Source organism: Mustela nigripes, chromosome 18 (genome assembly GCF_022355385.1).
Source record: "Mustela nigripes isolate SB6536 chromosome 18, MUSNIG.SB6536, whole genome shotgun sequence".
In the NCBI taxonomy this organism is placed as follows: Eukaryota; Metazoa; Chordata; class Mammalia; order Carnivora; family Mustelidae; genus Mustela; species Mustela nigripes.
Genome location: NC_081574.1, coordinates 34,294,681 through 34,309,142, shown reverse-complemented (window position 1 = coordinate 34,309,142; position 14,462 = coordinate 34,294,681). Strand labels below are relative to the sequence as shown.

The 14,462-nt window shown below is 45.0% G+C and overlaps 1 protein-coding gene across 12 annotated transcripts in view; it reads right to left on the bottom strand.

Annotated features, from left to right (window-relative positions):
• Window positions 1-14,462, bottom strand: part of TACC1 (transforming acidic coiled-coil containing protein 1) — a 112,088-nt gene that overhangs the window by 55,376 nt on the left and 42,250 nt on the right. For 4 of the 12 annotated variants that reach the window (XM_059384297.1, XM_059384302.1, XM_059384303.1 and 1 more), the window contains exons 2-3: window positions 1,738-1,924; window positions 664-779 (exon numbers count right to left, since the gene is read on the bottom strand). The exons of 1 other annotated variant lie outside the window; for it this stretch is intronic. In XM_059384297.1, the coding sequence (XP_059240280.1) occupies window positions 664-779; window positions 1,738-1,898 (277 nt within the window). In that variant the 5' untranslated portion in view covers window positions 1,899-1,924. Of the gene's footprint in view, window positions 1-663; window positions 780-1,737; window positions 1,925-14,462 lie in introns of those variants that run through there. 7 more of the 12 variants (XM_059384305.1, XM_059384298.1, XM_059384300.1 and 4 more) reach the window with 3 other exon arrangements.

Here is a 14,462-nt window from a genome sequence, read left to right as displayed (position 1 = left end):
ATAAACAGATTCTATCAGGACAGGTGAAATTTTACTCGAAACTGGCTGAGTGACAAGAAAGGTTTCTACTAATTAAATGGAACAACAGAAGCTTTTGTAGACGAAGGGCAGGCTCAAGGTTGAGCTCTGAGGGGGCTAGGAGACAATCTCTGTGCCAGGTTTTTTTAGGTAGACTGAGAAGCTCACCACCATTCCTGTGTAGATGAGGGGGAAGGTGAACAATTTTAAAGATTCCTTTCTATCTAAATAAATCAACTCTTACCTATAAATTTTGTCCCCAGCCAACACACCCCTGGAGAAAGTGATTTAGCTTCAGAAATAGCCAAAGCCAACTTAAACATACCTCCCTCCACCTCTGCATTACCACACATATTTTTGGTTTAGGGGAGGCTGGGGGGAAGGGCGCAGCAGGAATATCTGATAATGATAATTTTATCTTGCAAATATAAATATACAAACTACTTAAAAAGAAAGCCTCTGACCACCACATTCCTAAAAAGCAAACAAAAACATTTCAAAAAAGCCAGGAGCTTTAAAACAACTTTCCTAGTAAGTACTTAATCCAAAGCTTTTTAAATAGCCCGAAGTTAACACTCCTCCTTTCCTCATTTACATCTTCAAAACTTTAAACAAAAGAGGCAGAAAATGAAAGTCTTTCTTTACCTTGGGTTTTGGCCCCTGGTCCTGCCAATCCTAGGGATGAATCACAGGATTCCTTGAGAGGCGATCTGATTGGTGTTTCAGCTTCAGGGGTCTCAAAATTACCTTCAGAATCCGAGCTGCCAAGGGGGAAAAATGAGGAATTACCACTTTCAACGGTATTTCCGACACCCTTTACGGTCTACATATGGACAGAGTCCAGCATTTTTGCCTAACTTTACAACCCCACTAGTCCCAGCAGGGACTGGCCTGTGGGAGCTCACCATGGGGTTTTCTTGCTGGGCCCTTCTGGGCCTTTTGCCTGGCATCCTGTCTGCCTGATATTCCTCCATCCTCCGGAGCTTTTCTCCATCACGATTTATTTCCGAGGTCATCCTTTCTTCTGATATTCCCCCCAAAACGCTTTTCAACAGACTCCTTTTCTAACAAGAGCCCCTACACTCATAGGCTTAAAAAATTAAGATTGCCCCCTCCTCCTAAAAATTAAGTCAGCTCTCGCCACGATCCCTTTTTCTCAGGCAGGCCTCTACCTGTCTGGAACTCACTCGGCCCCAAGCTGAGAACACGGTCACCTGCCTTCCTCAGTCACTCGGTGACAGCTCAGCAAGGACCACCATTTCTCACCAGCTGCCAGGGGCCTGTCATCACGCGACCTTCTTTACCAAGGCTGCATTTTCGGGACACACAGGGACACCAGGACGGCCTGGGAGCGACTTCTTCCCCACAGAGAGGGACCCCAAGTTCTACGGGTGTGATCAGTGACACTGTGTGTGTGTAGGGGCGGGGGCGCGGGGCTCAAAGCTTGAGAGAAAGTGACTGAAGCAGACCGGGATGCGGAAAGACTGCAGATGCCGGGTTAGGTTCTGAATCGAGCTCATACTGAAACGGGGGAAAGGGAACACCGGACAGAACATCCTGAACTTTCGAATGCACAGCGGGGCCCCTGCTACGGGTAGGGACGCAGCGTTGCGATGATAATGGTTACGCGGCTGAGCGACCACACACACGCACACAGAATGAGCCGCAGATGGATGGAGGGCAGCACGTCGGCATCTCGGCAGGGATGCGTGTACTTGCCTGAAACTCAAGGATTTGGTCTCGGCTTGCGAGTCCTCCTCCTCGGGGTCGCCCTCTGGCCCTCCGGCCTCGTCCTCTCCGGCGCCCCCGCCGCGCACCGCGGACCAGGTCCATTTCGCCCACTGCACTGGGGACAGGATCTGCCAAGGGCTGAACGCCATGAGCGCGGCTCCTCTGGCTCCAGCTCCTAGGAGTAGGGGAAGGGGGAGAGCCTTTTTTCCCTTTCAAAATGGAGGGAACGGGTGACAGACGCCTGTAAGCGTTTCCAGCGGAGGCGCGGATGTGGTTAAACGAGCGCCGTCGGGGGCCCGGGTGGAGCGCTTCCTCTCGGCCGGCAGGCAACGCCGCTTCCTCCTCGTCCTCCTCCTCGAACGGTGCGGCCGCGGCCACCCCCGCGCCGGCGACTCCCGCGGGGAAGATGCCTCTCCTGGGGCCTCCTCAGGGCCCGGCCCGCGGCGCCGGGCGGCTCGGGTCTCGGGGTCTCTGGCTCCCGCCTCCCGGCCGGCGGGGCTCGCATCAGCTGCCGCGGGAGCCGCGCCCCAGGAGCCGCCCCCTTGGACCGTACTATTAGCGCGCGCGGGCGGGGGCGGCGGCAGCGCCGGGCCTTTGAAGTCCTCGGCGGGCCCGCCCGATCCCCCCGCCGCGGCGCCACTCTGGTCGCGCCCGGACTGCGGGAAGGGGGCTGCGGGGCTGCGACTCCGGCGGGCAGAGCACCCAGGCGCCCCCAACAGCCCTGTCAGCTGCAGGAGCCGGGAAGATCCTTTTACTGGGTCCGCGCACGCTGGACTTTTCCTCCTTCCCTTCTTATTTTTTCGTCTTGCTACTGTGACTTAATGGCGTTGTAACATTGAACCGCACAAAAGTGAAGCCCCGTATTTCAAAACACACACGCGCGCGCGCGCGCACAGACACACACACACAAACTTTGAGGCCGCTGTTGTCTGAGGTTTCTCTGTCTCCCTCACACTGACAGCGTGGAAGATTTCAGCCTCTTCACCTCCGACCCTGTCGCTCCCAGGATTTGGAAATTCCTCAGCAACGCTACAAGAGTAGCCAAGCGCTGGGACTGTAGATGTTTTGTCCCTCCCCACACCGCAGTCGTGGGCGCTCTGGGGCCAGGTCTCTGGTAAAGGTCTCAGGCTCAATTACCCTGTGAAATTATAGCCTGTCGGTTTCCCATTCTCCTTTTTTGAGGCTTTCTCTTCATAACTTCTAAGCCTCTGATTTCTGACTTCGTCTGCTGCTTCAGAAGTATGCCAGCAGGCCTTGTGAAGGCCGCCTTCAAAATAACAACCCTCTTTATGTTGGAAGGCTGAGGAACATGGCAGAGCTCTCCTCGCCTTTTCTTCATTTTCCATATAGGGATCGCTCGCCTCAGAATTTCCAGTGCACCAAGGAAGCCGGCTCCACAAACCACAAACACCAGGCTTCACCATCTCCTGGCCTGGGTAGGGCATTTCTTGTACTATTGGAATTTCCCAGAGTTGCGGTGAAACTGTGAGGTGACTTCAGCTTCTCACAGAGAGAGCAGCTCCAGAATTTAGGAACAAAGTCATGCTGAAACTGCAGGAGGCCGCCCCTCTCCCCTGAAAGGGGTTGGCACTGGCGAGGAGTCATGACTGTATCACACATTCCATAACAAACACAGAAGCAAAAAGAAGGCAAGATAAGCCATGGCAAGTCGTCTTACCATAACAGAAGGGCAGAGGTTTGCCTGAAGTCTAGATAAAAGGGTTGGGGGTGTCAGGATGCTTTAGAATTCACCCAGCTCCTTCCCAGAGAGAAACACAACTGTCATGGCTGTTCTAGAGGCAAAAATGGGAAGCAAGCAGGAGTCTTTTTTTTTTCTTTTTGCGTCGTGTCCACATGAAATACATCACAATATTATCCAATTTTTTGTATTTTTAGGTTTATGGCTCACCATTTAAACACTCAGGTGGTAAGGTTCCCTAGATTCCTGGATTTCACACAAGTGTTCTGTAACCTGGAAATCATATTACCCAATATAAATCAGTAACTGGCATAACCTGGATCCTGTTCTTTCTTCTTCCTGAGTAGTTCTCAAATCTTTTCAATCCTCTGCATCCCCATTGTAGCTAACATATAGATCCCACACTATCCATTTTTCATAAGTTTACTGTAAATGTCTTCCAACTGGTTCTACCTCTGAGGGTTTTCCCACCTGGGGTCACCCCACCTAACTGACAGGTGACTTATGCTCTGGTCTTGCTGTTCCTGCTCCTCTTTACTCCTAGCCCTTTGTATTCCTTGCCATAAACAGTATAGAATTGGTTCTGAACTTTTGATATAGCCCAGAATCATCTAGGGGTGCTTCTTTAAAAATACTAATCCAGATTACCAGCAGGACCTGGTAATCTGTATTTTTACCAAGTATCTTGGGGAAATTTTTCCACGGGATAAATTTGGAAAACAATAACTAGCTTGGACTGACTAATTGCTGCTTCCGGAACAATTTCCCTTTTGCCTGCAGAGTTTTGCACATTCCCCTCCCCCTTATTCCCCACCTGGAGCTCCCGGACTTTGACTGTCCAAACTTCCTTCATGACCCAGCTCAAGGGTCTGCTCTGGAAAAACAAGCTGATTTCTACCCCCATCTACCATCTCTATACCCCAAACGTTAATAGAAACCTTTATTGTGGCCCTTAGATGGTTTTGAAAGGGGGCATTATTAATAGTTATACCAGACAGCAGGCTTAAACCAGGATGTCCCCAAGATGTAAAGTCACCCTACACTTCACACACGATATATAACGTATTTGTTTACATAGCTGTTCTCACTTCCGTACCATAAGTTTTTAAATTGCAGGGACCATTGGTTCATCTTTTCTCTTTGCCAAATTTTCAATGATAAAAACATAGTCTTTTTAAATTGCAGGGACCACATTATATTTGTGATTTATTTTTATTTCTCCAGATATTAGGACAGGGCCACATACTTAGTAGGTGGTTCAGTAAATGAACAGAAGAGGAATATTCTAGTTTAGTAGTAGATCTTATGAATTTGGCTAGGATGACATAAATTCCTAAAGCCTGACTCCTCCAGGGGAAATCAAGTTTTGGAACTAGCACAGAGTAGAACTTGGAGCAAGTAATGGCCCCCGAAAGATAAAGCTGGACCTATACAGCAATTTCTTGAAACTGGAGAAGCAAATGCCCAGGTTGCTGAACACTGCTCCTCGACAAGCTCCTGGACTTAATGTGAACAACAATAAAGGAAGTAAGTACTCAATAGTTTGCATTTATTTCATTGTTTAGAAGTTCAAGTAATGAGGCTAACTGACATATCGATTTTCCTGTCATTCTGGGAAAGAACAGGAAATGTTTGAAAATAGATATCCTAACCAAGGTAAACCATTTTGCTGCTATGTCCTCAGCATCACAGAGCAGAATGGCTGCAAACACATGACCACATAACCAAACGAGACGTATTTGTTTTGGAAATGACCGAAAACCCAGAAAGGGCCCCATCTGTTCTCTTCCCTCCTCTGCTTCTTGTCTTTCACAGAAGCTTTGGATCAACACACCCTGAAAATCTGAAATGTAACTCCTTTGAAACAGTCCTTAATTGTGGTGTAGCCAAGCCAGGCACATCCTTTGCCTATAATGGATGTTCCAGAAGGATCTGCAAGATGGGTCTCTATAGTTAAAAAAAAAAAACAAGGAGCGCCTGGGTGGCTCAGTGGGTTAAAGCCTCTGCCTTCAGCTAAGGTCATGAACCCAGGGTGGGATCAAGCCCAGGCTCTCTGCTTGGCAGGGAGCCTGCTTCCCTTCCTCTCTCTCTGCCTACCTGTGATCTCTGTCTGTCAAATAAATAAATAAAATCTTTTAAAAAAAATAACAAAATAAAATGAAAGAGTAAGCAAACTCAAACAGGCAAACAACTAACCATTTCATAGCACAGCTATTCTAGTAAAGCCTGTAGGAATGGGTAGGCGTTGGGGGCAGATGTAGTTGGAGCCTAATTGGTATGGATCCCATTTACCTGGTAAAAAGTTTAACTCAAGTTGAACTTCATCCTGTAGTGGGGGGAGCAAACACCAGAACCTCCCTAGATAACGCAAGGCAGTGATGAGGCCGTGGCGATAGCTGTGCCATCTGGAGAAGCCTGCTGTGGCAAAGGGGCAGCCCTACCCAGTTCCTGATGCCCAGCATTGCCATTTAACCATCTTCCAAGAGAAACTCAGATTGTGGATTTCATAAGACATCTTCCAATGTTTAATGTTCTTACTAATTTAAATCGTTTGAAACCTTGAGGAGGCCAACATGGTGCTGGATCAAAACAAAGCCATCAGTGTGCCTGGTGGCCCAGGGAACCTAGATGGACAGAGGGGAGTCATCAGGCTTTGAGCAAGTAAGTAACATTTCCATTTAGAAAGAATATTCTGGTAACAACCTGGGGGATGGGAGGGGAAGAATCAAGACTGGGAGACCCAGAGAACTGCATTTCCCTGCCCCAAACCACCTAGAGAAAGCAGACGGCCCCTGCTCCAGAGGGTAAAGAAGCAAAATCGGAATTTGTGTCCTTAGCTTTCACTCCACTTGTTCAGGAAGCATCAGAGCTGTAAGCAATCCAAGCATGATGCAAACACTTTTACAGGGGAAGGACAGGAAAACCTACTGCTAAGGCAACCGAGTTTCCCACAGCCAGTAAAACGAGAAAGCATCTGCTCTTGAGATGATGGGAGTGGAGGAGGTAGGGGAGGAGGGGAGGGCCAGGATGGTAAGAGAGCATCGGGGCTGAAGTAGCCACAGAGAAAACCGGAAGGTCAGGCAGGCAGGTAGACAAACCCGTCAATGTATCCGTCTTCTCTCACAATCTAGGAATCTGGTGAGCAAGAGATACATCGAATTCAACTAAGATTACATGCCAGATGGATGATATCACCAAAGTGGCTGGGCAGCTTTGAAGCAAGTAGGCAAATTACTGGCCTGGAGAACAGCAACTCAGTCGATGTGCCTCAGTGGAACGCCTGCAGAACGCCCCCCACTCCCCAACCCTTCTTTTTGAGAGCCATCTGCTCATGGGATGAGGGTTCCAAGACATGGTGGGGAATTCCCCGCACCCGGTTACTCCATCAACCTGATCCTTGAATGCTCTCTCCTTACTCACTAGAGGTCCTTGCAAGGTCCCCAAGACATAATGACTTGACAGTACTTTATATCAATAAAGTTGCATCTGATCCTTATAATCATTCTCTCCGGTAGTGGGGCAGGTCTTCTCATTCTCAGTTTGCAGGTGAGGTAGCTGAAGCAGAAAGGGCAACCACCTGCCTAACGTCTTACAGCTAACTGCCGCCAGAGCTGAATCTAGAAGGCTAGTCTGTCAGTACCTTTGGTGCATTATCACACTGTAAGAAAGCAGAATGTCCTTGCAGCCACTGGGTAGCCTGCCATTCCGTCAGCTGGACACTCCTCTCAATATACCACTGCTGCAGTCCCTGCTTCCTGCTCACCTGGCATGAAAGCCGCAGCCAAGAATACCTATCTCCCCTCCACCCCCAATGCCAGCAGGAGTCCTGCTTTCCAGACTGACCTCAGTCTAACCAGGCAACAACTGTGCTGATGTCTGCACAAGACAACATGGCAAACAAGAGCATCTGACATATTCAAATATGTTAACGTTACATTCTGAAACTTGCAAGATCAGATTGTATTCTTACTTACAGGCTACAATCATCTGTAGAATTACAATCTTTCCTCCACTACCCAAACACACCCAAATCAGAATTTATATGATGCATTTTCACTGAAAATTATACCACAAAGAGAACTTCCTTTCTAATTTTTTAAGAGAAGAGCCAGATTTATGTCCATGGTTAATACTCTTTTAGAGCTCCAGAAAGATTAAAATTAAAAGATTTAGATTGCATCTTTAGAGACTTGGCCAAGCTTCCCACCAAGGGCCTGCCCAGAGACCCTTGTCAAGGCTTTGCTTTGGTGAATAATTCCTGTCAGGTCGACCCTCTGATCTATTCTGTTTTGTATCACAAAAGTAAAGTTTGACTTTCCCAGAAAGTATGCCATTCTGCCTAGGTCACAATCAGACTTATAGCAGAACTGCCATGTAGCAGAGTTATACTGTGTCAGCTTTCAGTGGAGGTGGGGGAAAAAAATAAATCTATTCTGTGATGTTTACACGGACCTAGTGTCATTTAAGAAGCCGGTTCTTAAACTTCTTATGAAGTTCTCTCCCATCCCCGTCAGACAGCATGACTGTATGTTTATTGGCTTTATGAGAAAGTTCAGTTTAGCTCTACCCTGGGATGTAGAAGTATTAGCCAAAGAGTTGTTGAGTATGAAGGACAGAAACAGAGACAGGTCAGTCTGTTCATTCTAAGTGAGGAAAATAACCCCAATATTATTCCTAATTCTTCCCACCAACAACCACAAATCCAAAGTTGAAAACAAGCCAAAAATAAACACAAAAGATCCAATTAAAGCACTGAACTATCTTTACATTTAGAAATATTTTCTATTCCAGGAGATACAAGTGGTTTTTCTGGCTAAACAGCATTATTGAAATTACAGAGCCTGTTAAATAGGTAGACCATCTTGTAAAATTATTGTTATTGATTTAACACACCTTGTGCTCTATTTTTCTTAAAGATCTTTTTTTATTTATTTGAGAGAGAGAGTGCACAAACAGGTAGAGGGGCAGAGGGAGAGGAAGAAACAGACTCACTGCCAAACAGGGAGCCCAGTGTGGGTCTCGATCCCAGGACACTGGGATCATGACATGAGCCAAAGGCAGATTTTTAACTGACTGAGCCACCCAGGCCGCCCCTGTATTCTTCTATTGATCTTATATTCCTTTTCAGCAGATTAGGCATTAAGAAAAGTGGGCCCTCTGAATCAGGCAGCTTAACATGTTAAGCCTCAGACAAGAAAACCATCTGGAACCCTTGCTCAATTGTTTACAAGTTGAAGTTTCTAATAATGAATATTATTCCAAATTTGAGAGATCTACATTACCTCATGGTTAGAGAGTAGGTAGACGCTGAGACTTGAGTTAAAGAGGATGAAGGAATTTAGGAAATTGAAATAGAATACGACTACTTCTCCTGTAGCCATTTCATTCCCTCTCCTCGATCCTACCTCCAAAATAAGTCTCCCCAAATAATACACCTGGAACACTAGAGCAATACTGACCCCGTGACCCAGGTTTTCTGATATCACCTTGATAGCAAATATTCTACCCATTCTACTTGTAAATACATGTCTCCATTTTCAATTGATGAAATACTGTCACTAAGAAGTCGGACGATAACAGATTGGGATGACAGTTGGAAAGGACAGCAGAGCTTGTGGGGTGGTGTTGGTTAGGGAGGAGGACTTGTGGGAGGAGTATCCACCCAGAGAAAGAATAAAACCACAAATTCCAAGATAATTGGGATACCCACTCTACCTAAATCCGCACTTGGCGGGAATTGCATGACAGTAATTCTTTGTGACTGATAATCACAGTTTCTAAGAGAAAAAGATGGGAAAGTAAGTAGCAAACTCCGTGACAGGGCATGCAGCCTTCTGCTACTTCCAGCCTTTATCTTTTTAGAGCAAAAGTTCAACTGCCATATTTGGGTTCTGAAACCACATGTGTGTGAAAAGTGAAGGAAAATATGTCCTTTTACTTCTCTGTTACCGTATGAAGTGGGGAGAAGGGAAACCTCTCTTTTTTAAGTATGTTAAAAATTTTTTTTAAACTCCAAATGTTAACACATTGCTCATTTGCATTCCTAATATAAGCTAACCAACTAGCTAAATAAACGGAAGGACATTACAATGTTCCAAATTGGTAAAACTAAATTTAAGATGGCAATACTACCCAATTCTAATGCAAAAAAAAAAAAAAAAAAATCTAATGCAATTTCAATCAAAATTCCTAGGATTTTTTTTCTTGGGATTTGTCGATATTTTCCAAAAGTTTATTTAAAAAATAAACAGGTGAGCATATTTTAAATTCTTTTAAAAAAAAGAGAGAGTCAAGAAGGGGATTAGGTCCACACGATATTAAGACACATTGATGACAAAATAGGCATATCCTTGCTCTGTGAAACAGAATGGAAAGCCAAGAAAAAGACACAAAATATGTGAATATATTATATGATAAAGATGATGTTGTAATACAGTGGGGAGGAGAAGATTATTTAATAAGTGGTTGGGGAATAAGTGGTTGGCAATGGAGAAAAAGATCAAGTTAAACCTCTACCCCAGAGTGTATACCAAGATAAATTCCAGATGGGTTAGAATGCTAAATAATAAAAATCACACCACAGGGAGAAAACAATCCAGAAACAACAGAATCTGTCCAAGCTCCGTCAGAAGGATGACTGCCCAATCTTTCAAGTAATTAACGAAATCACACTCAAAATAAAGATTACAGATTTGGCTACAGAAGAAGAGTAAAGCTACTAAATGTTTGCCTTCAAATTAAAAGGCAAAAGACAGGCTGGGGAAAATAATAGCAACCAAGAGCTAATATTGTTATTACCCAAGGAACTCATGAAAATCATGAAGATCATCAAAACCCCAGCAGAAATTAGCAATTATAACTGCTTGCTATGTGTCAGACACTAATCTAAGTGCTCTTTACATGAATTATCTCCTCTAATCCCTACCTCTGGTCCCACAGAATTGGAGGGTATTATTATAAGGAAGGTATTAGTATGACCTTTAAAAAAAAAAAGGTCAAGTTGACTACATTTTCAATGTCTAGAGTAGGGGCTTAGCAAGAGGGGTTTCAGAAGATTGTGACCTCTCTGAAATTATATGCAAAACTGTGTGTGTGTGTGTGTGTGTGTGTGTGTGTATTTGCACCCATCTCTCCCCACCTCAACCCCATATACCATCAAGTTCCACTCCAGAAATAATGCCTTAGGCCGATTAAAGATTAATTTCTGAGGGAAGTTCTACCAGAAGGGCCCTTACAAGGAGAACACAAACCTGCCGGAGATGAACACAAGGCTTCTGTACAAGTTTGGGAGACACACAGCACAGTGCAGACACCGGTACTAGTGGGCAATCTGTGGGTCTAATCTAAGTGACACCCTCATTATAAGGAGGCGTTTGCCTGGGGAGCCAAGGTGCCATCAAAAAGGAGATCTTCCCCAGGGACTGCCCACTGACACACCTGAGCGTCCTCAAGGACACACCAAAGTGGGCCAGGATATCAAAAGTGCACTTTATGTGGGAGGGGCAAAAGCATTTGTTTTAACATGTGTCTCTTTGGGGTGCTCTCCTTTTGGGGTACTTTCCTTTCAAGAAACCATGTTGATGAGGTACACCGGACTCCAGGAGTCCCCCCTGATCTGACAGTTACCTGCGGTCAGCCAGGGTCTAGATGCAGAAGATTCTCCTTAGACACTGTTAGAAGGTCAGTAGCGGCCTTACGCTGGGTCCCAAGGTGGACGTCATTCACCTTGCTTCTTTTCATCACAAAGGCATTTTGTCATCTCACATCATCACAAGAAAAAGGGTGAGTGTAGTACAATAAGACATTTTGAAAGACCGCATTCATATAACTTCCATTACAGTATGGTATTATAATAACTTATTTTATGGTTAATTATCATTGCTAATGTCTTACTGCACCTAATTGATAAATTAAACCAAGTCATAGGTATGTATAGGAAAAAAACATAGTATATATAGGGTTTGGGACTATCTGTGGTTTAGGAACCCACTGGGGTGAGTTTAGGCATCCACTGGGGGTTTATCTCTAGTGGGTAAAGGGGAAGGGGTTTATCTCTGGTAGGTAAAGGAGAACTATGGTGCTAGGTCGGGGCATTTTCCCATCTGGGAAAAAGTGGGAACAGTGGTAGGGCTCCGTGGTGGATAGTGTTGCCAAGGCCCGGTTCTGTGCAGCAGGAAGCTTAAGAATCCGGGGAGCTCTTTTTAAGAAAAATACAAAAGGACCTTGTGAATACAATGCGAGGGCCCTTCTGGAGACCCTGCAGGGGACCTACCCAAGTGAGGGGTCCTGAAGTTTAAGCTGCATTAAATCATTAAATCATTATTTAAGCTGCATTAAATCATGGTAAATTCAACTCTGCCCAGAGGGTGAAAGAAAGCCTTGTGTCTCTGGAGAGTCCAGCAAAGCCTCAACTTGGTAAGTGAAAATATTCATCTATTGAAGGAAGGAATCACATTGCCCTCCTGTAGCTTCCAAAAGGCATTGAAAAATTTTAACTTTTGGAAGTTTGATAAAGGGGTCAAAAGTTATCTTCTATACAATGCGTGAAACCTAACTCATGGTTCTATTGCTTCTGTACAAGTGTAAATACACACACACACACATTTTAATTATGATAAAAAGTAAATCTGTAATACTCAGGGGAAAGGGGGTGGGGAGAGGGTGGTGGGGTTATGGACACTGGGGAGGGCATGTGCTATGATGAGTGCTATGAAGTGTGTAAACCTGGTGATTCACAGACCTGTACCCCTGGGGCTAATAACACATTAAATGTTAATTTAAAAAAAAAAAACAAACCTGTAATACTTCTCTAGCATCATGCACCTTCTGCACCCTTATCCTTTGGACTTCCACAGCCATGCCAGCAGCGTCTAACTTCCTCCCACAGCCATTATTTCCTTATTTCTTCTGGTAAAAGAGCCCCCTGAGTTTCCACTGGGCACATGGCCACCGAGCAGAGGCCACATTTCCCTGCCCTTTCTGCAGGCAGGAGTGGTCTTGTGACTTAGTTCTGGCCCGGGAGAAGTGAGCCAGGTGGCAAGTATGACTTTGGGTGATGTCCTTAAAAAGAAAACTGCTGTGCTTGCCCCGTGTTGTGGGCTGGTGCTGAACCAGCTTCTACTGTGTGGACGAGGACCACACTTGGGAGATGGCAGAACAGACAGATGGAGCCACGCCTGACTTCTGGACTGACATCTGGACCAGAGTGGCCTGCTGCCCTAGACCAACACACCTGAGACCTGTTATATAAAAGGAATAGAAGGCCATCTTTGTGCTACTCCCTACTGAGTCTCCTGGTGATAAGCAACCTCACCTCCTCCTTACAATACAACTTGTTTTGGGGTGTTTAGCATCTTCAATTCCCTTAGATGGCAATGTGGGAAGAACCTGCCTTCAATGTCATTCCACATCATTGTGAGAAAGATGACATTTGGGTTCTTTCCAAAATGCATCCTATATCACAGTGGTGTCTTTTTTTCTTAAAGCCAGAAAATTGACCAGCCGTGAGACTTGAGCCTGCCATGTGGATGAGGTGGTCGAACTACCCTGAATACAAGACTGGGCCCATCCTTCCCTCTCCCGTGATGATCTGAGTTGTAATACCATCTTTCCGGAAATTAGGGAGTCATGTCTTTAAACATGACAGGTGTGGATGAAAAGCTAAAGGGAAATGGAAGTCAACACTCGGTCTTCCAGGCAGAATGGATTTGGATATTGTATGAAGGATATAGTCTCTGCTTGAATTCTTCTTGAGTATTTCTTGGAAATGATATGACAAATCCAGAACTACTATATAATAAATATGAGTATTTTGCCAATTCAAAGGCTGAAATCATAATTGACCCACATTTTATAAAGAAATTAATCACTGTTGTTCTTTGGCTTGAACTCCAACCGGAGTTATTTCCGGTACTCACCCATAACATATTTTTTTAGAAACTGTTTTCATGCAGACTCATAGTCAGTCAGTCATTTTGTTGTATTATCTTACAGAAGTGCCATAAGTCTGGTCATCCTTACTGTTCTTCTCAGTACCTCATCATGTAAGATGTGGTAAGACTGTATGGATTTTCTACTTCCTTTTGCCAAGGCACAGATAACTACTGAGTAGAATGTATTTGCTTCAAATCATTTTCTGAACAGATAATAAGTCAGTGACTCTAAACCTAATCATCTGCCCAAGATCTCACAGAACTACAGAAGTTTTAAATGGAAAGGACCTTTGCCAAAGTCACTGAGCTGAATATCCTTGTTTCCAGATGGTCACCTGAGTCCCTGAGGCATTAGAGATTGCCCAAAGTGCGGTCAGGCACCAACGTTTGCGTGACTGGGACTTACATCTTTCTGGCGGAAAGTATAAATTCTAGGCTTTCTCCCCATCCCTAACAGATATACACACTTGGTATATGGAATAGAGATAAAACTCCATGCCCCACCCCCACAACAATCGCCTCATTTTATTTTTTTTAAGTAGTTCCATGACTAGCATCGAGCCCATCATGTCACCCTCAAAAGCAACTTGAACTGTTTTATAAAACAAAGAATTTTTTTTTAAGATTTTATTTATTTATTTGACAGAGAGAGACACAGTGAGAGAGGGAACACAAGCAGAGGGAGTGGGAGACAGAAAAGCAGGCTTCCCGCAGAACAGGGAGCCCAGTGCTTGATCCCAGGACCCTGGGGTCATGATCATGACCTGAACCGAAGGCAGATGCTTAGCGACTGAGCCACCCAGGTGCCCCAAGAATTTCTTTATACAAATAACATTGTGCTTTGTCTAAAAAGTATTTTAAATACCTTTAAGGGAAAATAATACATATGCTCATTATTTCATTCAATCACTCCACAGAGTTTACAAATGACAAAACAAGTCCAGTCCTTGCCCACATGAGTTTAGGCATTAGTGAGTTTAGGAAGCAAAGAAATAAATATGTAACTTACAAACTGTGAAGTGTGCTTTATCAGAACAGCACAGGGGCCAAGGTCAAGGCCAAGGGGAGTGGGGGGTTAGTGG